This window comes from Python bivittatus, unplaced genomic scaffold (genome assembly GCF_059951505.1).
Source record: "Python bivittatus isolate LINGU-HERP-01145 unplaced genomic scaffold, Pbiv_v1 ctg000340_np1212, whole genome shotgun sequence".
Lineage (NCBI taxonomy): Eukaryota > Metazoa > Chordata > Lepidosauria > Squamata > Pythonidae > Python > Python bivittatus.
This window is the reverse complement of record NW_028277056.1, coordinates 1,279,539-1,303,666: the sequence shown is the minus strand read 5'-3', so window position 1 is coordinate 1,303,666 and position 24,128 is coordinate 1,279,539. Positions and strand designations below refer to the sequence as shown.

Here is a 24,128-nt window from a genome sequence, read left to right as displayed (position 1 = left end):
GGCACAAAAGCCCCCTAGGCTGCCAAAAACTAGAAAGGGGAGGAGAAAGGAAGAGACGGGCTCTACTTTTGTCCCCAGCATGGTCACAGTTCCCAGAGAAGGTGCCCTTTAGATACACGGGCCAAGCAATGCAAGGGGACGCGGGTTGCCTTGTCCTCGCTAGAAATCTTCTCCTGACTGAAGGAGGGGAAGCCAGGACAAATGTTTTCCTTTCTGCAGGCGAAAGGATCTTTTTTTAGTGATTAATTCTGCTACTGGGAGGGGACTGGCCAGCAACTTGGTTGAGATGGGCGGCTACAGAAAATAAATAAATAAATAAATATCTTCCCCAGATAACCCCCCCAGGACATCAGGGAAAAACAACCAGAAGATCGTATGGATTTGACTAACGTCAAGGACAGCTTCCTTGGGTCTGGCCCAGAGTCAAGAGGGCACTTCACAAGACTCTTCTTATTACTGCTACTTCTTAACTTTATAGAGGTCATGAGTGAATTGCAGAGAAGGGCATTTCCTGTCACAAAAGCTGATGGGAGTGTCTTTGACTAACGTGAAACCCCTTTACAGGCGATTCTACCAAGAAATAAATATTGGTATGCCTGCAAAGCTTAACTTTGCATAAGAACTGCAGCTTCCACCCTCTTCAGAAAACTCATTTTTAATCCACGTACCGAGCCACCAACGCCAAATCCAGTATTGGGTTGTCCAAAGAGACCAGTCCCTGTTCCAAACGCAGCTGCAGTGTTGGTATTGGCAGCTGTTCCAAAGAGGCCCCCCGTTTGCGTGGGCTGGGCGGCTCCAAACAGGCCCTGGGAATGATAGGAAATGTTGAGAAAGTGGGCCGCACGTATATGTCCGTTGGAAAAGCCGAGCAGACAAAAGTGACCGTGAAACACTGTCGCATCGACGAACCCATCCTCTGCTGGAGCTTGATCTGATTCAGCTGAGCTGGGCAAAGCTAAACAGGAAGCCTCGCTTTGTTTTTACTACTACCTTGAGGAGACTCGGGCCTGCCCAGAACCAGCCCTTTATGAAGGGAGGTCAGGAGGTCACCGGAGGCCACCAGCAAGCCTCTGCCCTGGAGAACGAAGCCCACCCACCACCAGGCCTGGAGACACAGGCCCTTCTCGGAGATGACAAGGCTGCGCACCCCTTCCCTTTTGCCAAGTCCCACCTCAGACTCTGAACGCTTCTATCCCAACCGGGTTAGGCTCCCCTGAAAAGAGCTGCCCTGTGACTGAGTGCAAACATGAAGGTCTGCACTCCTGGGAGTTCAACAAAAACTGCAGGACTGACCCCTAAAGGGGTGTCTCGAGGGAGCATTCCTCATACCATACCTAGAGCTTTCTAGGCTGTGATCATCCTTACCATTGTGTTTGTGCTGGGCTGTCCAAGGGTGCTGGTGTTTGTAAACGAAAAACCCGTGTTCTGGGTTGTTGTGGGCTGACCAAAAGGTTTGTTGAAGAGGCTGGGGGTTGCCTGAGTCGAACCAAAGAGGCCTCCAGTTCCCGTTCCAAAACCGGTGGTACCTGCAACACACAGACAAGGTTGGTTACTTCTGCAGTCCTCTCATGGAACCAGCTCAGACAGGTGCGTGCTTCAAGCAGCCCACAGACCCAACTTCGTCAGAAGATGCACAGGGAAAATAAGTAAAGCCACTTTGATACACCTGAGTATCGTTCTGAATGGGCCAAAAAGATTGGGCTGAGGCTTAACAGAAGACTTTGAGGAGAAGGGGCTGCAGCTCAAAAGGCATTTGAAGGGACCTCGGTACAAAAGCCAACACACGAGAACAATCAGAGACATTTCAGAGTAGGAGAAGACAGAGATTGTTTTACCAGAATGAACTAAGCCTGCAAACTGTATTTCAAGCCAAGATATTGCATGAGTTCACAAAAGGGAGTTGGTTAAAAGAACTAACTAAACAGTGCTGGAAGGAGAAATCAAAATTGGATTTGCAGCAATGGATTGATTATTGATGTGGGTAGTCACCCGCTGGCAAGAGGCGACTTGGGTTCTCAACAGAAGAGCTCTCAGACAGCCTCTCTGGTGCTGATTGCAGGGTGTACCTTGTTTTACCAAGGAGCTTTAAGGGATGAAACAGCAGAAGCAACTCCTGGAGGGCCAACAAAGGTGATGCATCTTGACTTTTCCTCCCTTATTTGGTTGGCCAGTGGCCTTGTTTAGGGGGGCAAACTACCCTTAGGGAAAGAAAAGCAGGTAGCTCTCCTGGCTGGCTGCTAGAATCATCTTCCGCAGCACTTTGTTGAAAAAGCTGCTGAGATTCACTGAAGTCTTCATGCCACGCAGGCAGCGTCTGATGAGGTCACTGAGACTACATTTGGCCTGCTCACCGGGGAAGCAGATTAAGTGTTCTCCAGGATGACCTCCACCACTGTCACCCTAATCCACACCCCTCCTGGCTCCTGTGCAGAGACGGCGTGTGAGTGCAATGGGCTGGATCCAGGGTGTGGTCAATATCTTGCTTTGGAATGGGGTGCTGCCGAGAGCCTTGACGGAGAATGCAGGGATGTGGTATTCCTTTTTTGGATCTGGCTGTTTTTGACAACTATCACCTGGTCTCCAACTTTCCCTTTTTAGGCAAGGAGCGGGTGGATGGGCACATGGCTGTGGAGCACCCCGGAGGAAGTGGATTACCTCAATCCTTTTTGTGTTCGGGACTGGCTATGGGACTGAAACCGCATTGGTGACCCCTTGTCAGGGCCTGGATGGGAATGGTGTACCATGCTTGGACTTACTAGACCTATCACTGGTCTTCAATGCCACTGACTACCAGCAAGGGTTGGGGATTAGGGGCTCAGCTATCCAGTGGTTCTACTCCTTCCTGAGTAGGGGGGTTCCAGTGGATGGTAGTGGAGGAAGAGAGATCAGCGTGGCAGTGCCACCGGGTTTAGTTCTCTCTCCTCTGCTTTTTAACATCTACGTGAAGCCGCTGGAAGAAATTATCTGGTGGTTTGGGAGTAGTATCATCAATACACTGATGATACTACTCAATTTACAACTGATACCCTGGGGCAGCTGGAGATACCGTGAAGACTTGTCCCAGGGCCTGGAGGTTGTTGGAGGGAAAAAGCTCAAGTTGAATCCTAGCAAGATGCGTTGTGGTTTGCGCACATGGCTCTCTGAGAGCTAGAGCGTACCTCTCGAGGGGGAAACACGACACTGGGGGAACAGGCCCACGACCGCGGGCCTTCAAGGACTCATCCAATTGCTGGAAGGGCAGGGGGAGACTGTGGCCGGGACTTCCTTTGCCCAGCTCCAGCTGGTGCACTGCCCACGGCCCTAAGTGGAACAGGAGGCCTCAGTCAACTGCTCATGGCCTCATGACCACTTGCCTGGCTGCTGCAGGGCATCCTACGGGGGAATGACTTTGAAGCCCACTTGGAAAGGGCAACTGGGCCAACACGCAACATTCTTTTTTTTAATTAATTTTTCTTGAAGAAAGTTTTACAGAATAAAAACATTCAAAAGTAAAAGAAAAGGGGTGAGAAAAGAAAAAAGAAATGAAAAAGGAGAAAAATAGAAAAAAAGACAAAAAAAAGGACAAAATTAAAATAAATGGCTTCTGATATTCTTTACAGCAGTTATAAATGCATTCAAACGTTATCCTCTGTCTCTAAGGTTACACCATAACTCCCTTTTTTCCATCATCTACCCCTTCTGATCATCAAACCCATAAATCACATTTTCCCCCATTTTCAGCAAAAAGTCCCTAAAGGGTTTCCAGCCACTGACAAATCTAGTTGTTGTCTTTTTTCTAATTAAACAGGTCAATTTTGCCACCTCTGCAGATTCTGTGATCTCCGCCTGCCATTCCTCCGTGGTGGGTATTTCAGAGTCTTTCCAACATGAAACATTCTGTGCATTTTCAGGCTCTTAACACCATTACCACGTTACAGCAATTCCTTGGGCTCTGCACGGGATGCCAATCCGCTCCCAAGTGCAACTGAAAGTGCTACAAAGCTGAAGTGTCTACCCCAGGAGATGTCACAGGTGATGGCCCATTTGCAGGAAGTGAGGAGGGTTATGGCCTCGGGGACACAGGTTCTCCACAGTGATTGCTGCTTTCAGGAACTGTCTCCCCAGGAGGCTTCATCAATTACAGCTTTCCAAAAGCTAGCTAAAACCAACTTATGACTTCATAACCAAGCAAAATCCTTGTGACACCTGCAAGCACGGCATCTTATGTCTCCCTTGGAAGAAGCCACTCTCTTCTATGGCTTCTTCCTTGCTGGTCAAAAGCAAAGCATCATCTCACCATTTTATATGGAACACAATTCTGGGATGCAAATGGGGTTGAGCACCAAGAGCAAGCCTGTGGGATGAGTGAAATCTGAACGTGAGCTTCCTGACTCCTAGACTGGACCCAGGCTGGTTCTCTTCAGCCACTGTCCACTGAGCACCCTGGAGGGACATGGTGCCGGAAGCCTGCCCAGTAAAGTATTTGGCTTTCCTGGAGGATGTTTTCCCCTCAAGACCACAGCAACAGCATAAAACTTTACAACAGTTTTTTACAAGCCTGGGTACAGCACACAGGCACACAAGCCCATTGGTACTTACTGGTTCCAAACGCTGTTTTATTTGGCCCATACGAAAAGCCCGTGTTAGTGGTGGAGGAGCCAAAGAGTCCTGTGGCTGCACTGGACGTAGCAGTTGACGATCCAAACAAGCCAGGAGTGGCTCCAGCTCCGACTGGGTTGGAGGGACCTTTCCTGTTAGCCTGATAGTCTTCCAAGCGAAGCTCCTAAACAAGAAATGTTTCCTGAGCACACAGAGGCCCCGCAAGGATCATCTTCTCCATGCTCTGGCCTTTCCAAAAATAGGAAAGGCAGCATTTGAACCGGGTGCTTCTTGAAAGGGGGGAGCGCTGTTCTCAAAGGGAAGGAGTTCCAACCCTGCACAGCTGACATTGGGCAAGTCATCAAGGTGCAGCTAAGCCGAAATGTGACCGAAGAGTTGTGTGAATCCCTCCAGCTGGGCTTTATTCAAGCAACCACAGGCAAAGAGTCCACACTGACCTCTAGTGATTTACTTTCATACTCCTTCATAGCAGTGATGCATTGATGCTTGGTGCTGATATTTGTGCTGACTCCAGACTTGACCATCGTATCAGTACCGGTTGGTGGCTGGAAGGAAAATGACAAGCTCACCAAGGTGCAGGTCCCGAAAGAAGCGACGCTCCTGTGAGCCCCGGTGGTGCCTTGTGGGCTTGCAAGCGGGCTCCGATGGCTCAAGCACCGAGCTGGGACTGAGGAAACCCTGCCATGGCTCTGGCCAGCATGCAGGGCCTGGGCTGCCTATCTGAGGGTTACTGCTCTTGGGGGCACGAAGCAGCAGCTGGACGCCTCCTGCCTTGCTGTGCAGGGCACGCTGTTCTACCCTCTCCTTACCTACGCTCTGGTCTCTTCTGAGTCAAGCTTTTCCTACCTGGAAGGGAGCCCTCATGACTCTGACTTTGCCTGCTGTTGCAATTTTAGAAGGAATGTGAGCAGGGGAGCTCCATCCTCACTGCTGCACAGACAGACAACCCCCCTTTTAGCAGATCTCTCCATCTTCTACTTCATCAACTGCTACAGAACCCTCAAGATCTGCGGTTCCATCCACCCCTTAAAGGGGCCTCTGCCCTAAAGCAATGCCGATGAAACACCCCCTTCCTCTTTTTCACAATTCCAAGGAGCAGCCACCTACCAAGGCAGAACACTGGGGGCCCCACTGAACTCAGGGCAATCTGCACTGGCTGGCAGCGGCTTTCCAAAGCCTCCCTCGGAGAACGGCCTCTCATCCTGCCTTGCAATGGCAGGGGTTGGAAGCGAGAGTTTCTACATGTGAAGCAGGTACTTGGTCATAGTACTACAGCCTTTTCTCAAGTGATGGGAAACGTAACTGTTATTCTCAGCCTCCCTTCTTGAAATAATGTACAAATAGAACTACATCAACATATGGTATCGGATCCTCTACAGCAGCGAAATTAATCCAGATTCCCTAGCATATGTTCCTGCAAGTATCACACATCCAGAGACATCTTGACAAGAACTTCCTAATCCAAAATTAAATACTGTTATGCTGCCCCATATGGAAGGCCATATGTCTGAGAGAGGATAATGAGGCTTCATGGGAATCATGATAAACATGAAGTCTTGTTCTCTTGTATCGCTGACAGTGAATAGCATTTAGATATATCTTGCACAAGAATCAAAAGCCCAAGAGACAGCATGAAGGCTGAAATTAATTAAAAAGTGCACATGAATGGGGCTTACATTGAATTTAATAGTTGTGCCAGTGGGGACAGTGGGAAAGCTTGTTGATCCAAAAAGGGAGCCAGATGTGCCTCCAAATGGATTGGAGGTTGTGTTAGTGGTTCCAAACAACCCTCCACTGCTGGTGCTTGTCCCAAAATCTGTTAAAAAAAATCAAATAAATGTCCAAACATATCACAGATAAAACCTTTTTTCATACAATGAATACCTGATGGAAAGCAGACTGAAGTTATAACATTTCAAATTAACCAGAACTGGGTCACAGATCAGCATGAACAAGGATGAATAAACACTCCTTTCCACACACAACCTGGGATTAAGAAAGAAGCCCACGTCTTTTATTCAGGGATAAATGCAATTTCCTTGTCCATTTGTTTTTCACAGAAGGTACCAAGAACATGCGGCTTACACATTTACAAAAGCTCAAGTTTGGGGTGGGGAGAACCACTTTTCCTTTCCTCTGCGGGGAGTAAAGGAAGGAAGAGGATTCCATCCAGCAAGTTCCACTTTTGCCAAGAATGCCCACAGGAAATCCTGCCTTCTACAAAGTCTCCTCAGAAAAAAAAAAGCCACCAATTCTTTTGGCCAAAGGGAACAGGTGGAAAAGGGAAATAGGTCTGTTTTATTCCTCCTCTTGCTGGCACTTCTTCCCTCCCAAACTGCAGGAAAGGACAGGTAGCTCAGGAATCAGAGGTTTGAACTGATTCCTTGCACAGGGGCTGGCCTGATCTACCACTTCCCTCAATCTATCCAAACACCTGGGAAATGGCATTCTGACTGACTGCTGACTCTTATAAACAGCCCCGTTCTACATGCTGAAATCTGTTTAAATCAGAACTTTAAAAAACAATTTCCAAGAATATCCAGAAAATATATTCGTCATAATTAATAATAAAGTTATCACTGAGTAATGCTTTTTTCAACAGCAGGTCACTTTGGATCACTATTAGCATTGTGAAAATACTACATACAAGCTGAAAGAACAGGAAAATATTTCAGGGTATGAACAATGAACAGGCCTCAGCTTACTCTTAATTACATTACTGCCAGAAAAGGCAATGCTCTTGCTGATTGTATTCCACTAAAGCTGGTTTTAAAAACAGGTTGCAAATTATTATTTGTCTTGCAGGACTATTTCTTCACGTTGTACATTTGATCAAGGTCCTTGGCTGTCTTAACAGAACTGTCCCCACACCTGCTGGCTGAAAGAGTATAAACAAAACTAAAATAACAGAGAATTCAGCAGGAGGTTGAATCCTGCAATGGGGATCAAAGGTGGGAAAGGGAGAAGACGGAATGTTTAAAATACTTCAGATTATATTTCTAATCACACTTATTCTGATTATTTGACCAAACACGTTCTTCAGTTCATGCACTGGTTCGTCTATTTTTATTTTATCAGAATGTTAGAAAGATGAATTTCCAATAATGCTCTGTGAATCTTACAAACCTCAGTTTGTCAACCGTACCCAAGCCTCATTCCACAAAGATGCTCAGGAGCATTTTCTCAGACGTTTTGAAGAGATGCCTTTTGCTGAGTGAAACAAACCAGTAATGGCACCACACATACAGCATTTCCAAGCTACTTTAGAAACAGCCATACTCACTGCCAAACCCCACGGGCTTATTCTGGGCAAAGGCATTGTTCTGGGATGAGAAGAGGCCTCCCCCTGCGTTTGCGGTCCCGAACAGGCCGCTGGACGTTCCGGTGGACGTTCCAAAACCAAAACCAGTACTCGTGGATGACGTAGCTGGCTGGCTAAAAGTACTTGCCCCAAAGAGCCCTCCTGCAACCAAGAAGAAGCCCTCTGATCAGGCACCAGAGAGGAGAAAAGGACGTGGGGCACAAAAGGCAGGAAGGGATCTGTACCTGGCTTGGTTTGAGCGCTACCAAAGAGTCCCCCAGCATTGTTATTTGATCCAAAGGCCGATGTCCCAAAGGCTCCTCCACTGGTAGTCCCAAAGCCAGTATCTGCAAAGCAGGAAGAGGGGAATGGGGGGGGGGGGAGGGTGTCTGAGTTCACAGTAGGGCTGAAATTCAGCTGCTCTCACAGCCACAGTTGACTGACAGAAAGGTGAAACCACTTTCGGGGTACACAGAGCGCATTTTTTTTATAGCGCATGGTTTTGCAAGCCGCATCTTTCAGAACGCTGAGGCTCCCATGTGAAGTATGTGACAGTCAAAAAGTGCATTTGATGGGCAAACATTTGGAGGGCTTACCATATTTAAAAAATAGAATTTTAAATAAAAAGCATTTAACTCAGTTCTATCCCATCCATATTCACTTTATAAAGAAAATGTTCTAACATTCAATGTAAGACTGCCAAATAATATTATTCTCTAGGTAGTTCACAAAGATAATGTACTATTAAAATTTAAAATATGTGGTTTAAGCATTTCCAGAAGAGAGGAGACTAAAAACAGAAGAAGCCTCAAATCTTCATCACCTGTGGATTCAAATATATAGCATACAAGGAGGTAAAAGATTTCTGTCTGAAACTGCCCATCGGAGGAGCTGATACTAAGCTACCTGGACCAAAACATCCCCCCATTCTTAGTCACAACTTACTCTGTCCGAAAGTTGAAGTTGTTCCAAAGCCCCCCGTGTTGCCTCCAAAGGGCGTTCCAAAAGATTTGTTAAACATGTTGAAGTTATTTTAGTTTCTCAAAACCTAAAAAAGAGAAAATAATTTTTTTTCAACAAACTCAGCTTTTAGGAGTTCATATTAGGCTTTTTTTCAGAAAATATAGATAAACTATATTTTTCCATGTTAGTTTCTTATCATGTCCATATGAGCTGTCAAGGTCCATCAGTAAAGAAGGGTAAAAGAACACTTAGTTAATTTAAACAAATTCAAGTCTCCAGAACCAGATGAATTTCTAGGGTACTAAAGAAACTAGTGGAGGTGATTATAGAACTAACTGCAATCTTTCAGTACTCCTGAAGAACTTGTAAAGCCCCAGAAGGCTGGGAAGAGCAATGTTATCCCTATCTTCCAAAAAAAAAAAAAAAAAAAAAAGGGCATTAGCAAATTACCAGTCTGTCAACTTGCTATCAATACTGGGCAAAGTCCTCATGCAGATGATTAAACAGCATATCTGTGAGCACTTGAATGCAACTATTAACAAAAGCCAGCACGGATTTGTCACAAACAAATCATACCAGACTAACCTTGTCTACTTTCTGTGAGTTATAAGCTTTAATAGATATGGGGAATGCCATGGATATAGTATATCTTAACCTCATTGAGTTTCTTTCCTTTCAGTTTCTCATTATATCCTCATTAATAAAATGACAATATATGGGCTAGATAAACAACTGTTAGAAGAATACATAACTGAACAAATGACCACTCCCAGAAAGTATTCATAAATTGATCCACATCAAGATTGGAGAGAAGTGGAGGAGGTATTTTCTGATAATAAGAGCCAGTGGAAACAGGCAGCCTCATGAAGTGGGATGTTCTTCATCATTGGAAGTCTTTAAACAGAGACTGGAGAGCCACCTGTCCAAAATCTGTCACTTAGTGAATCTAAGTGGGGGGTTGGACTAGTTGGTCTCCATGGTCCCTTCCAACTTTGTTTTTTTATGATTCCATCAATAAAGGAGCCAAGGCAACAGAAAGTTGTCAGTTACCAACAGCTTCCAAGTGATGGTCAGAATCAAATAATTTCCATTTACCATAGGATTCAAAACTGAACTTGTGCATTTAAATCAACCTAAGCAATTCAAGGTCAACTAGCAGAAGTTGTAGAACTTCCTGATCTAAGCTAAGTGAGTTTAACAAGTACATTTCTTGGCACACGAGTTAGTGTGCAAACTAACTCTAACTACTGTGCAAAATGAACTAGAAATAAAGGAAACAACCATGTTCATCCAAGTAACATTTCAAATGCTCCAAGAACAGAAAAACTGATCTGTTAATAAAATAGTTGCTTCCCCATCCTTGGAAATGGAAAGAGAAGCATATCCAAGGACCCTGGCTTGAAAGCAGCACAATGGCTCCTTGAAGCAAAGAAGAGGAATGAAAACCTGCCTGGAGATTTTACATCTTGGGAATAGAGATGCATAGAAATGGCAGTAAATGAATAAATTAAAAAACAAATCAATGACTTGATTCACACCATGCCATATTCTGGTTTTGGATTAGCCTGTTTGCATGCAATTAGCCATTGTAGTCTGTAAGCCATTGGTTCATAGCTTACACTGTGTGAATGCAGCCAACTTTGGCTTATTCAGTAAATTAGGACTAACTGGATTACTGGTTAATTAATCTTTGTTTTGGTCTTAGCAGCAGCTGCTTGCTACTGACTTCATCTAATAATAGCATGATACCCAGACAAGTCCTCCACTAGAATTATACACTGAAGATCACATTTCTTGCTGCCTATTTATGAAGTTCTACTATGTAGCTTCCTGGTCAAGCATTAGGACTGTAATGGCTGGCTTCACACACTGAGCTAAGCTGTAACAGTTAACTTCATTTGGGTTTGGCTTGATGTGCAAAGCTACTGTGAGGTACGAAGCATGGTGTATAGCCTTCCAGACACACTGAACCATGAACTAACTGATCACATTTCAACCAAGTGTACCATGCAAACCCTGGATACACGGTTAGTTTATATTTCAGTGTGTCTTCCGAACTCAGAAAATTGGGCCAAGTAAGCAAATTGTGGCTTAATGTCATGAATACATTCATGCAGTGAAGCATGATGAATCAAAAAGAATGCTGGACTTCTTAAAATAGAAAAGTGCTATTTGAGAGGACAAAACTGTTCAACTTATATCCAGCTCAAATTCACAAAAGCATAAACTAATACTGACTGCTGAGGCTCTGGGAAACAAAGATCATGAGGTATTATTATTAAAAACACAAGTAATTAAGTTATAACATACAAATACTAAATTCATAAAGAAATGGCATATATTGTCTCTAAGGCAAGAGTATTTCCAGAATGTACAAAACATTTTTATTTATTTATATTTATATATCAAATTTGTCACTGCCCATCTCGTTGAAAAGTGACTCTAGGTGGTTTACAAAGGAGATAAAATCAATTAAAAGACAATATAAAGACAATCTTAAAAATAATAAATTCCAAGAATGATGGAAATGACAAATAACTCAGGAGTGACATCAGGGTGCCAGCCACCCCCAGGATTGATTAAAACTCTTACCTTATTATTTTATCAATACATCCCTTCTACACTCAAGTCTCAAGATGAGGAGATCTTCATAAGCATCTCTTACTTGTAACATACTCTAGCATAAGATGCAAGCACCTGTACGTTTCATTTCAGTTAGCGCTGTCAACTTTCTGCCGTCATTGACAATGTCTCCCCAAAGTCTCAGCTGGCCATATTTAAAAGAACCCCCCCACACACACACACAGAGTGGCCACCCAGATGCTACTAGAAAATGCCTGCATATGGCACAATGGAGCAAACAGGCCTAATTCTTCCCAGCCCAAGCAGTCAGCCACTCTACAATTTAATGTTTTTACACACACACTTTCTACATAAAACAAACTAGAAGCTTCTGGTTTTCCTAGCTTTCTTTATGCAAAAACTTTTCACTCTAGCCTACAAAGTCCAACATTCTCTAAAGACTGAATACACTACTTAGGATTAGGGTTAATACACTACTTCATACTGAGGGACGTTGGAGAATCCAACTAGCAGTGGTTGCTGTCATTCGGGATGCCGATATCCAATAACAGTTTGTTGCTGATTAACAAGAATCCACTTGGTTTGCCCCAACATTAATGGGATTTAGGGGAGCAATTAAAACTCAATTATTTCAGCAGGACTTTCAAGAGGAAATGACTTGACAGGGATTTCTCTTGTATATAGACTATGACTATTTCTTGGAACAGGAATATTTTTATTTATATATCAAATTTGTCACCACCTACCTTACTAAAAAACAACTCTTTTAAAATTATATTTTATCATATAATTGCTACAGTTGCTTTTTTGTTCTTTTAATCTGTTTATATATTGTGGGATTATAACCTGCCCAAAATTGATTGACAAGTGGTATGGCATATAAACCTATAGCAAAAATAAATCGCTATACTCTACAGAAATAAGTCTTTTGTCCACTTTAGTTACATTAGAAGTCAAATCCACGATATACATTATTTTTAATCAAAGCAAATTACAACCCCTTTTACTGATGTGCTTAATGTAACTATGTATTTTACAGGATAAACATTTTGTAAGCCAAATAGCTATGGGAGTATAAGTAGTTCATTTCTAAATGTTTTATAACATAAATAAGTTAAAGACTACAATATTGTTGGCAATTCAAAAACCCCTTGAGCTTCTACTAAGAAAGCAGGTGAAAAACTAATTCATAAGCTTGTCAATACTCATACATTCAAGCTCCACTACCATGACTGGGGCAGTTTTAAAAAGGTACGCGATCCATTTTCTCAAGTTGCTCATGATCCCCTGGTGGGTTGAAATATACAGCTTCAGGAGCTCTGGTTAGTAAAATCATAATTTGCTAGTCTTTAAAGTGTAACAAAACTCTGCTGCCCAACTCAGTGCTCGCTGTGATAAAACCTTTTACCTATTATGTGTAGGTCCTTGAGTATCTCAGCTTGATTATGCTTGGCCATCAGGCTCAACTTATGTACTTACGCAGAGGTAATATTCAAGGCCGCAGAGTGACCACTAAGACAACTGCTATTTCCTTGGTGCTCCCTGGTAAGAATTTTTATTTCAGGGCAAAAAAAGCTGTTACTGATGTTCTCTAATAGATAATCAACACTTTGCACTGAAGATTCCAGAGTTTCTCTAACCAAGAAAGCACCAGCCTCGATGCTGGAAGGAAACCGCAAGAAAACTAATGACAAATCCTTACCAAGCACCTTTATAGCTGCATTCGCACTGGCTCACGGTCTGGTTAAGGTCCCCCAACTGCCAAGACCTGAACCACAGCTCTTGATTTCACCTGCGGGCGTGACACGCGAACCCACCCCGGTCCACACGCGCAGCCTCAAGATCCGCAGCTGCGTTCTGAGTCAGTCAACCGACTCTGGGCTGCTTCTACCTATCGTAAGCGGGGACTCTGGGCCCTGAACCTGGGCAGTTTGCCTTCCTTCCCCAAGCGTCAGGCCTCCTCGGCGTCGGGCTCACTTCCCGGTGACTTCATCGCCTCCCCTGCGCACGGAATTCCCCGCAAAAGGGCCCGCACCAGCTCCGTTCACAGAGGGGGTGGGGGGAGGCGTTTCTGCGGCGTCTGACCTGCAGCGCCCGGGACCGGTTGCGCGGAAGGGTCCCGCGTTAATTCGGCCGGCCGCTGCTTTAGGGGGCTCGCTGGCTCCGGCACCGGCCCACTGCGGCTGGAAGACACCCCGAAAGGGCCAGTACACAAAGGCACAGACCAGGTCCCTTCCCAGCCCGCGGCTTCGTGAACAAACCGGGAGGGGCGGCCCGCGTTCCCACGGCCCGCACTTAACCCACCACGGCGGAATTCAGGCCACCCGGTACGGCGACCCGAGCCGCGCGGCGCGACGCCTGAGGGGGGCCCCGGCGGCCGAGCGGTCGGAGAGCCGCCACGGGCCCATCGGCCCCGCACGTGCGCCCGGCGGGACCCTCGGCCGGCCGCCACGTGACCGCAAGACCCCGCCCACTCGCCCCCCCGCAGGAGAGCCGCGCGGCCCCTCCTCCTCCTCCCAGAAGCCCCCGGCCCCCTCCCTTACCGCTTCTCCAGGCTGGGCCTTCCGACGAGGGCGAAACGCGGCGTTCGGCGCAGGGGCCGCGGCCCGGCCTAGCGCTCGCTCGGAGTCGCGTCTCTGCGACGAAGAGCCGGAGGGCGCGGCGGTGGCGGCGCCTCCACGACACCCGCCTCAGCCGCTCGAGGGGTCGCGATCGGGGGGGGGAGGCCGCGGCGAAACTGCGTCATACACGCACGCTCGACGCTCGTCTGCGCGGGACGTCAAGGCGCCCGAGGCTTCCGATTGGCTCCCCCGCTCTCCCTTCCCCCGGAACCTCCCATTGGCCCGCCATTCCTTGACGTCGCGGCCTCGCGCTGGGCTCCTATTGGCCGAGGGGTAGACCACCCCAAACGTCACTGATCCCGCCCCGGTCCAACCTGCTGCGCCCCCCCTCCTGACGTCCGTCGCCGAAGAGCGCCCTGGGAGGCGGCGATTGGCTGGAAAGCCGACAGCGCTGTTGCTGGGGGGCGGAGGCGGGAGGGCGACGTCGGGGAGGATTCTGTCGCCGGCGCGGCTTTTCAAAACTCTCCGGAAGTGGGGGGGGCCTAGGCGCCTGCGGGGGGGTCGCTCCGTCTCTATAGCGACCGCGGGAGGCCGGGCCGCGGAGGCGGAAGGAGGGCGGCGAAGTACGTCTCCCAGCAGGCCCGGGCGGCGGGGCCCAGCCGAGGCCGCTGGGAGCCGTAGTGCGGGCGCGGGGGCGGCGCCGCTGTCTCCTCAGGTGAGCGGGGCGGCCGCGGCGGCATGTTGCAGGTGGCGCTGCCGCTGCCGCTGGAGCGCGAGCGGGACGGGGCGCTGCTGCGGGTGCGCTTCACCACGCTGGCCGTGGGCACGGTGTGCTGCCCGCTGGCCGGGTTCCTCTTCTGCCTGGGCTGGGCGCTGCTCTTCCACTTCCAGGAGGCCACGGCCACGCACTGCCGCGTAAGTCGCGGGGGAGGGAGGGGGGAGGGGGCGGGGGCGCGGGGCCGCCCCTCGCCCCGCACTCACCCGGCCCGCCCGCCCGCCCGCCCGCAGGTGCCGAACTACCTGCCGTCCCTGAGCGCGGCCATCGGGGGCGCGACGCCGGAGCGCTACGTCTGGCGGCTCTGCATCGCGCTGCACTCGGCGCCGCGGCTGCTGGTGGCCGCCGTCTACTGGCGCCACTACCGCGCGCGGCCCTGCCCGCACCCGCACCCGCGCCGCCCGCGCCTCTGCCACGCCGCGCTGGCGCTCAACCTGCTGGAGGTCCTGGCGCTGCTGCTGCTCACCTACGTCTCCTCCTCCGAGAACAAAGGTAGGCCGGGCGGGGTGGGCCGCGGGTGAGCGCCGCGCCGCGCCTCACGGGCCTCCTCTCTGCCCGCCGCAGCCCTGCACCAGAACGCCTTCGTGCTCTTCGTCGCCTCCGCCCTGGGCCACATGTTCCTGACCTGCCTGCTCTGGCGGCTGACCGGGAAGCACGCCGCCGCCAGCCCCGAGGTAGGCCCCGCTGGGGACGCAAGGCTCGCCTGGGGAGAGAGTCCCGCGCCCTCAGCTCTTAGCAACCGCATCAACAGGCCTTCTCTGCGGTGCTCTGTGCCCGGCCTGCTCCTTCAGGTCTTCCACCGGCGCCCCCGACCCTCCTGTGGCCGAGTCCGTCCCCCTTGCTGCCGATCCTCCTCCTCCTCCTCCTCCTCCTCTCCTTCCTTCCTTCCACCTTCCCCGGCATCAGAGCCTCCTCCAGAGAGCTGGGTCTGAAGCAGGATAATTTGAGCCTGGTCATTTGTGCCTCGTCTGATGATCCGTCAGTTGGTTTTCTTGGCTGCCCGTGGTCTTCTCCAACCCCAAAGTTCAAAGGCGTCAATACACTTCCTGTCTTCCTTCTTCAGAGTCCAACTTTCACTTCCATAAAGTGTCACAGGGAATACCATGGCTTGTACGATTCTGATCTTTGGAGATATACTGTACATACATCCTGGCATCTGAATATCTTTTCCAAGGCCGTCATGGCTGCTCTACCAAGTTCTCGTCAGCGACATATTCCTTTACTGTTGATGGTTGATCCTAAAAGGCAGGAGCTCTCCACCACTTCAATATCTTCACTGTCAGTTCTAAGGCTGGTTGTTTTACCTATCTGTGTTTACATTCATTGAAGAGGAAGGGGTTACAAAGAAGTAAACAGGCACACAAGGGGGAATACAGCTGAGGAGGAATGTGCTAGAGCAGCTATGCTGGCTGGGGATTCTGAGCACTGAAGTCCACCCATCTTAAAGTGGCCAAGTTTGAAAAACACTGTGCTAGAGTCTTCAGTGTGGAACTGATTAAGATCTTGTCGATTTCAGGCAGCAGCTGGAGCAAAGGTAATCAAGGTCACTGAGCTTATTAAGTTGCAATTAACACTTATTAGGGAAGAAAAGTCGCTCAGGAAGAGACAACTCAAAAAGCCAGACAATATTGGATTCTAAGGCTATGCCTGCCGGATGAAGGACACGAGAACAGAAAGGAGGGCGTGTCCTTTTGCCCGGCGTGTGGTAACCTTACTACAGATAGAAGCCACGTAATCAGGTCCCGGCTAAGCAAAATCTTGGGCCTTGCCTCGGTTTTCATTCTGACCTTGTTATGGCTATCAAACTATGCATTCTTCTGTGAGGAGGTGTTTGCAATAACGCCTAGTCTGGTGAAACAGGTTTTATCCAGAAGCATTTGTTTGCAGAAAGCTGCTGGAAATGGGTGAGTGTGGAAGACCTCTGAGGGCAATGTCCTTGAGGCACTTGCTGGTTCCTGGGCGCCGTGGGTGAGTTTTGTGTGGGGCCTCGCAGTCTCCATATTTCCTCCCAAGTGGAAGGGTGTGGTGTTTGTCCTTCGAAGAAATGGGGCTGAGTGCAAGCGGCTGCTCCCCCCTTGTGCTGAAGGGAGCTCCTTCAAATGCGCCATCAGCCATGCTCCTGCTGTCCGCAGCACCTTCAGCAGACCAGGAACTGGGGCTGCCCGAAAGCAAGAGCCAAGGGGGGGAGTTGTGTTCAAGGCTCCCTTTCAGAAGGCTGAGGATGTGTTTTGGACACAAGGTTGGGGTGTCGGTTTAGTTGCCTGATGTGGAAGGGAGGAGGTGTGAATCTCTAGGGAGCGTTGGCATTTCTGGTTTGCTTTGGAAATATTACTCGGTTTTGTTGCTGGCGTGTTCTTTTGACCAGTGTCTGCCGTGTAAAAGAGGAAACGCTTGAGTCCTCCCCGCTCTTCCTGCTCGCCCACCTGTGTCTGGGGGCTCTGCACGGGCTCTGGAGGGAGCATGGAGAGTCTGGCTTTTCTGGGCTGCCCCCTTGCTGGCTGTCGGGCCTTCCTAGTGGGAGAGCAAGGCTGGTGCTGGGTTGGGGATGGGCCGCCAGGGGGCAGTGTCTGTTTTCCTCCCCTGGGCTGGTTCCTGCTGGACTTGGGGCTCCTGGAGCCTGCTCTAGTTTTACTGGGCATCGAGGAGAGCTTTGTTGAGGGAGAGGGACGGGGGTGTAGGTGCCCCAGAAACCTAACCTGGGACTGCGGAAAAGCCCTCTCCCCGAATCCCAGCCCTATGAGTGATCCGGGGGGGGGGTGCATAGGTGAAGTACCCTCTCCAGCTTCACAGCAAGCAACCATCTTGGTTCACAGCAGCCCAGCCTGTCTGCAGGAGGGAAAATACATAGTTCTCCTCTGAAGAAGTCTGGCTGCGGAGCAGGAGGTTGATCTGTCCTTGTGGCTTAATCCCAGAAATGTCTGGCTAGTTGCTGCTGTCAGCCCTTCAAGGCAGACCAGGAAGCAGCCTTGATTGAAAGAGGCCGTAATAACAGAATCCTGCAAGCCTGACTGCTTTTCCCTCTTGAACCCCAGTGAGCAGGGGAGGCATTATTGTGGTTCTCTGGGCGTCACGGTTTCTGAATATTTGCTTCAAGGCCATCTCTCTGGCTCTCTCCAACCGCTGAGTGACGATGCCGAATTTCATGGGATCCACCAGGAATCCTCTCAGGCATCTTTCTTAGGCCTTCTTACCCTTTGGCCGTGGTTGTGGCGGAGGGTGGCATGCCGCGGGTTAGGTGGCTGAGGGCCAGGAGGGGCACCCCGGACAACTCTGAAACAACGGCTGTGCAGAGGATGTGGGGAGCAAAGGAATGGTTACAGGCGGGGGGTGGGGGGTAATTCTTCTTGTATGAGCGCAGGGCGGGGGGGGGCGCATGTCATGAATGAGCCAGAGGAGTGGTTAGTCTAAGGTTAAGGCTAGATACCCCCGGTTAAGGACACGAGGAGGATTTTCACACAGCCTGTCCAAGGGCTACCACTTACCGTCTGCCACTTCCTGTGTGAATTTTCACATTGCGCTTGTTTGCGGTCCTTAGCTGGGGCTTGAAGGGTGGGGTTCTCGCCGTGGCAGCCCTGAGCCCCACCCACTTCGAAGTCTGGGGCCCGATCCTGTGGATCAATGACCAGCAGAAGAGAGAGCAAAGAGACTGGGGAGGGGAGAAAGGGAGAAATGGTTCCTTCAGAAATTCAGCCTCAGCTGATACAGGCATGTCCATGCAGTTGCCAGAAGTTGAGGAGGCATTATTTCTGCTCAGCTGAAAATGGACAGAGGAAGGATTCGCACGGTTGCTCTATTTGCATGAATGAATCTATGTCAGTTTGCAATCAAGAGTCTGGTAACACCTCTTCCGATTCACACATTTTATTCAGCTGCAGCTCACCATAGACTAACCCGGTTCTTCTCCTACTTTGTTTGCTTTAGTTTTTCTTTAAACAAATTTTTTTCTGCAATGCCATTTGAGGAGTGGTTTGATCAGAGACTCTGGGATGGGTTCTCCTCTGTTATACTTTTGCCCGCCCTGCTTTGCCTAGCTTATACACCATGTTTTTGCTATTCTTTCAAAGTCTGGTATTTTGCTTGAGAAAAGTTCTTGTCAAAAAGAGGAGGAAGCTGTTTTTGTGTCCTACATAGACTTTGGTTTGGAGCACCGGCTCTTTGGGGCCTAGTGGGGCGGAGCTTTCTGAAGATGAATTATCATCTAGCGGGGAGTTTTCTATCTCTCGGTCACATCCATGGTGCAGTTCCTCTTGCAAACCTTTCTCAAAGTAGAAACAAGACCGTATCCTGTTGTAGTCTGTGTGTGTGATGCTACCAGTAGCTGCTTCTCAGGGTCAGTTTCTTCTCTGATTGTCCCCCCTTCCATCACCACTCCGTGTTAAATCCTTTGCAGCGCTATCCTTGTTGCACTTGTTTTCCTCAAATAAGCGGAGTCAGGAAGCTAACAAAAGGCTGATTTCTACTTCTGTTTTTAAAGCAACCGTAGTCAGAATTTGCTCTCCTGCTTCGGTAGGACTTGAGTTAAGCTTGGCCATCCTATTTCATAGGCTGGTGGAGGGTGGTTTAGGTGGAGATGTTCTTCAAATGCTTTGGTCTAGGAGCTGAGGTTACAGTATAGGCGCAGAGGTTGGGTGAGGCTGAAGATCTTTCTAGTCCTGCATTCAGTGGTCCACCAGATGCATCTGCAAAGCTGACAAAGGACAGGGGAGAGCTGTACAGAACCTGTTTTTTTTAGGAATGGAGCTTCTGGAACATTTTATTTCTCCTGTATATTATTCTGGGGAATGGTTCAGCAGTTCTCCATGGAGTGTCCAGATCAGCCTGTCCAGGGAAGAAACAGAATGGCTTCCTGTTTGGAAGATTAATTTTTGGAAATCTGCGTGGAACGGGCAGAACAGAATGGTCTGGAGGAGAGGTGGAATGTTCTCCGGAACTTCCCATTCCTGAAACTATGGGTTTTGCCCAACCTCAATAATAATCCTCTTCCACTGTTGCTGCCCAGCCTGATCCTCCTGAACTTCTCTAGCCATCTCCTGAAACCCTCTGAATTACATACATTTTGTAATGAAGTAGGATGTCTTTGATTTCTGTTACTACATGAAGAGGAAAATGTATCTCGACATTTCCTATCCCAATTTCCAGTGGTTTTTTAAGTTGATTATGTGCCATCAAGTCATTGTTGACTCTTAGCAACCATGTAAGTAGATTTTCTCCATGATGAACTTTTCAGTGGACCCCTGAAAAAAGGCACGGCTCCTTTAATGAGGGGTGTTGCTTGTGCTCCCCCCCTTTTGACTCCTTTTACGTGCCTCCAGCTCAGATGGTTCTCCTGCCCCCCTTCCCCACGAGCTCAGACACCCCTGTTGCTTTACGTTGCTGTTTTAGCCTTTGCTGCTCTTTTCCAGCTCTGTGGTGTCCTTTTGAGGGTGCAGAGGCGGTACTCCAGAGGTGGCCTTACAGAGGACAGAATGTGGCAGCTGCCACCAGGGCCACAAGTTCCCTGTCTTAGTCTTGTTGTGAGCTCGTTACAGTGAAGGGCATTTGTCATTTGAACTCCCATTTATCCCCCTTGGAGAGATCCTGGAAAAGCCCTCCTTGGCTCACGGAGCTCCAGATTGTTTATCAACAGGCCGGCAAATGTCTGTGGGCCTGCTGAAGGATCCTTGCATGGAGAGAAGCTGTTCTCTGTGAGTGACTGCTGGTTGTTGGGGGAAGTCTTCTGCTTCTCCCCACTGGCATGGGCTCTCCTTTGGATAACTGTACCCAGGCGCTCCTGGCTGCCAGCTGCCAAGCATGCACTGGCATCTTTGGTGGGTTTGGGGGCTGCTCCCTTCCATCTCAGTGTTTAGGAGAGGGCTTGGATTGCACTCCACGGTGCAACTGGGTGCTCTGGTTAGCCATCTGCTGGCCAAAGGGAGCAAAACCCTGGCCCTCGGCTGTGGCTTCTCCCATTGCAGGGCTGCCCCTTAGTAGATGGTACCCAAGGGCAGAAGCTTGCTGCCCCGTCTGGTAAAGGGTACTTGCCGTGGCAGATGCGGTGGCTTGAGTCAAAGATTGTCAGTGCATTGGTGGCCGCTCTTGGCTCTGGAATGGCCAGTCTTGTTTTGATGCCAGTCGAGGCTTGTCAGATTTGTCTGTCTGCAGGGATGAAGAATGTCGCTTCTCTATAATCTTTCCTCTAGCCTTTTGTTCATTTTCCAGCTCTGTTGCCTCCTTTTTCAGGTGTTACAAGAATGGCTGTATTACAGATCGATGAGAAGGTGTTATGATCCTGTTGTTGTTGATGATGATATTATTGTTATTGACCCAAAGCATGGGATTCTTCCTTTTTCGCAGTACTGATGTGTTTTTTGACATTTCCATTGCATTGTGACATGGTATCACCTGGCTACTGCCTTCCTGGTTGTGCTTGTGTCCTGAGGGTGGCCAGTTTTGGGAGGGGGGCAAGGAGGCATTCAGGATTGCTTTTTCCCACCTCAGTAGAAATTCTCTGTGGGTTTAGAGCTGCCTCTCCTGTCTGGTATGGGGACTTCCAGGGGAAACAGGAGGTTCCCTCTAGGACTCAGACTTTTGGAGGGAGACAATGGGTGCTTTGTCTGGTTACAATGGCCTTCTCTCTGGATGTCCCGGGGTGGGCTGGGACAATGAAGGAGGTCGCAGGGGATTCTCACAGGGGGCTTTGTTGGGCTTTGGCTTGGCTGAAGCAGGGCGGGGGGCTGGAGAGGGGCTGAGGGCCTTGGGCTGGGATCCAGGACGCAGAGTCAGCGGGGAGGTCACCTGCGTTTCTCTCCACAGGAGCGCACGTCCTACAAGTGGAAGTGGTGGCTCTTCCTCTTCAACCTGTTCACCTTCTTGGTGGCCGTGTGCTTTTACTTCCGTCACAACTGGTATTGTGAGGCTGGAGGTAAGGCAGCTGGGCCCTTTTCTGTTACTGGTATGGAGACAATAATTATGGTGATCTGAAACTCGGTTCGAGTGATGTTTTGGTTTCATCTCCCAAGCACAATTTCCCGCAACCTCGTAGAGTGAGGAGGCACCGTTTTTTGTGCCAGTTCAGGAGTCCTGGGCTTCCATGCCCTTCTTCAGCCTCAGGTTCTCTAGATGGGAGGGTGCGCGTTTCCTGGGCCCCCTGCTGTCCCTTCCAAATGTAATTGTAATTGTAATTCATTTATCACAACCGTAGCAAAAAGTATAACAAAATAAAGAAAATGATGCAGTGATTGCAAAATTACTCCAAGAAAATCAATCTAAGCCTCCCTCCTTTTCCCGGGACCCAGGGCACCCCTGGGCAGAGACGCAGGGCTTTGCCTGGTGAAAGGCTGGAGGCCCGAGTTCTGCCCGGGTTCCTTACCCAGTCTGTGGGATCCAGCAGGCCAGAGCGACGAGAGCGGTGTTGACTCAGAGCTCCCTGAGTTCCTGAGCGCGTCCGTCGGTGGGGCGCTCTGCACAGCCGCAGCCCTCTCCCGGTTCCTCCGTTTGGTCACCGTCCTGGGTGGCGGAGAGGGCCGGGGTGGAGCCCGGGCAGCTGGAGAGCAGCTGTGGAGAAGGGGAGGAGGAGGTGGATCCTGCTTCTGGGGGGAGTTCTCATTCAACCCAGGAGTGGGAGGGGGTCTCCTGGCTGCAGAGCGATGATCCACGGAGCGGCCTCCTTCCACGCTTCTCTGTCTGCTTTCTGTTCCAGTGTACACGGTCTTTGCCTTCCTTGAGTACCTGGTGGTCCTGTCCAACATGGCCTTCCACATGACAGCCTGGTGGGACTTTGGGAACAAGGAGCTGGTGGTCAGCTCCCAGCCGGAGGACAAGTACTTCTAGCAGAGACCTCCCGGGCCGGCTGGAGGAGCCCCGCTGGCTGCCGGCGGGGGGGCGTTGTGATGGGTGCTGGAATGCTGCCAGAGGGCAGTTTCTGGAAAGGGGGCTTTGCGGTGGCTGTGGGGGACCAGCCTTCTCCTGGGGAAGAGACGTTCTGTGCTGAAGGAGGGAAGGACCCCCCCCCAGGGAAGGACTCCCCCTCCGGCCCGGTTCTGCTAAGGGAAGGGCAGGAGGCTTCGTAGCCTGACTTCACCTGACGCTGCTCTTGGAGGGACGTCTGGAGGCCTGCAAAGGCCACTGCTGCCCCCCACCTGGGTGAGCCCTGGGGGGCTCCAGCCCTCCCCGGGATGGTGGAGGAGGGGCGCCTCACTCTCCCTTTCCCCTGGAGCTGTTCCCTGCTGGGGGAGTTGCGACTGACCCCCTGCAGCCACCAGTTTCCCCGTTGGGATGTTCTGTGTCCAGAAGGCTATTGGTCACAGGGGCTAAAGCGAATGGGCACGAGGGGCAGAATTTCTTGAGACGCCCCCTTTCCCCCTCCCTCCTCAGTTTTTGGCTTTCGCACTGATGTCCCCCCAGCTGGGGGAAGGGACGCCTGCTGTGTGTTGACAGTGTTAATCCTCCTGCTTTTGCTCTTTCCCTCCTGGGAATTGGAATTCCGGAAGAGGTTTCAAAGCATCGTCCCCCCAAGATACGGATCTCTAGAGTATCGGGGCGTGTGTGTGCTGGTGTGTCGTGGCTGTGCGACCAAAGCAGAGGCAAATTCAGCCAGTCTGAATTACGGCACCTGCCGGCTGAAGAGGAGGCTCTGCCGGCTGAACGATGCTGGCTGAAGCGGGGCAGGACGGGTCTGTCTCCTTCCCTGCAGCCGGACCGCGTACGTGATGGGAACGGAGGCCAGCACGGCACAGGAAGGGACGGGTTCGCTCACAGGCTGCTCCATTCTTGCTCAAGGCCTCTTCTTGCTCGGGGCGGGCGGGGGGTGGCCAGGGGCAGCGGGGCTGAGCCCAGGGAGAGAACCGCCCGGGGTTCTGGGAGAGGCACTGCAGCCAAAAGCAGGCTGGGAGGCTGCTCCGCGGCCCCCCGCGGCAAGGTCGGTGGGCCTAGCCCTGGTGTGCCGTGGACGGTAGAGGCACTCTGGTGCCTTGGGTTGGGGTGACTGGCTTCCCCTTGTGCGGTTCTGGGTCTCTGCTGTCCTGCCTCCGGGTGTGCGCGTGTGGAAAAATTTGCATTGCCAGATAATGTATTTTCATCAAATTCCCCCTCCCCACAAAATAAAGCACTGAGTATTTTTTAAAAAATAAGTTCTCTCTGCGGTTTTAAAGGGGGCTGTTCTGGCACATGGCAAGGAGGGGTCCTTGCTGCACCCCAATCTTTCACTGCCCCGCCCTCCCTCTTGGTCTGCAGCTCCTCGGCTTCTGTTCCCTGGTGCTTTTTTTTTTTACAGCTGAGGAGGCATCCTGCCCTTGAAAATTGGGGGGGGGAGTTGTTTCTCCCCCCCATCCCTATTCAAGGAAATCGTTCACCCAGTTTCTCTGCCCAC

General features: G+C 50.1%; 2 protein-coding genes across 4 annotated transcripts in view; one reads left to right on the top strand and one right to left on the bottom strand.

Annotated features, from left to right (window-relative positions):
- Positions 1–14,239, bottom strand: part of NUP98 (nucleoporin 98 and 96 precursor) — a 40,260-nt gene extending 26,021 nt beyond the window's left edge. For both annotated transcript variants that reach the window (XM_088140369.1, XM_088140370.1), the window contains exons 1-9: positions 13,990–14,239; positions 8,846–8,948; positions 8,146–8,247; positions 7,883–8,062; positions 6,276–6,415; positions 5,037–5,144; positions 4,579–4,762; positions 1,366–1,526; positions 669–806 (exon numbers count right to left, since the gene is read on the bottom strand). In XM_088140369.1, coding sequence (XP_087996495.1) covers positions 669–806; positions 1,366–1,526; positions 4,579–4,762; positions 5,037–5,144; positions 6,276–6,415; positions 7,883–8,062; positions 8,146–8,247; positions 8,846–8,921 — 1,089 coding nt within the window. In that variant the 5' untranslated portion in view covers positions 8,922–8,948; positions 13,990–14,239. The remainder of the gene's footprint in view (positions 1–668; positions 807–1,365; positions 1,527–4,578; positions 4,763–5,036; positions 5,145–6,275; positions 6,416–7,882; positions 8,063–8,145; positions 8,248–8,845; positions 8,949–13,989) is intronic.
- A 235-nt stretch (positions 14,240–14,474) lies between these two features.
- On the top strand, positions 14,475–23,893 carry PGAP2 (post-GPI attachment to proteins 2). Of its 2 annotated transcripts, XM_088140391.1 has the most exons (5): positions 14,480–14,922; positions 15,016–15,274; positions 15,347–15,456; positions 21,575–21,683; positions 22,461–23,893. In XM_088140391.1, exons 1-5 carry the CDS (start codon positions 14,746–14,748, stop codon positions 22,589–22,591), a joined length of 786 nt encoding a protein of 261 aa, XP_087996517.1. In that variant the 5' UTR covers positions 14,480–14,745; the 3' UTR covers positions 22,592–23,893. The 2 variants fall into 2 exon arrangements, with proteins under 2 accessions (XP_025029557.2, XP_087996517.1); XM_025173789.2 differs by having other exon boundaries at positions 14,475–15,274.
- Positions 23,894–24,128: the final 235 nt, after the last annotated feature.

Excerpts from the sequence above, each read along its gene's own strand:
- PGAP2 (XM_025173789.2), top strand. The coding sequence starts at position 14,746 with ATGTTGCAGGTGGCGCTGCCGCTGCCGCTGGAGCGCGAGCGGGACGGG. Across the intron at positions 15,275-15,346 it reads CTCCTCCTCCGAGAACAAAG|CCCTGCACCAGAACGCCTTC; the intron begins GTAGGCCGGGCG and ends TGCCCGCCGCAG. Across the intron at positions 21,684-22,460 it reads CTGGTATTGTGAGGCTGGAG|TGTACACGGTCTTTGCCTTC; the intron begins GTAAGGCAGCTG and ends TTTCTGTTCCAG.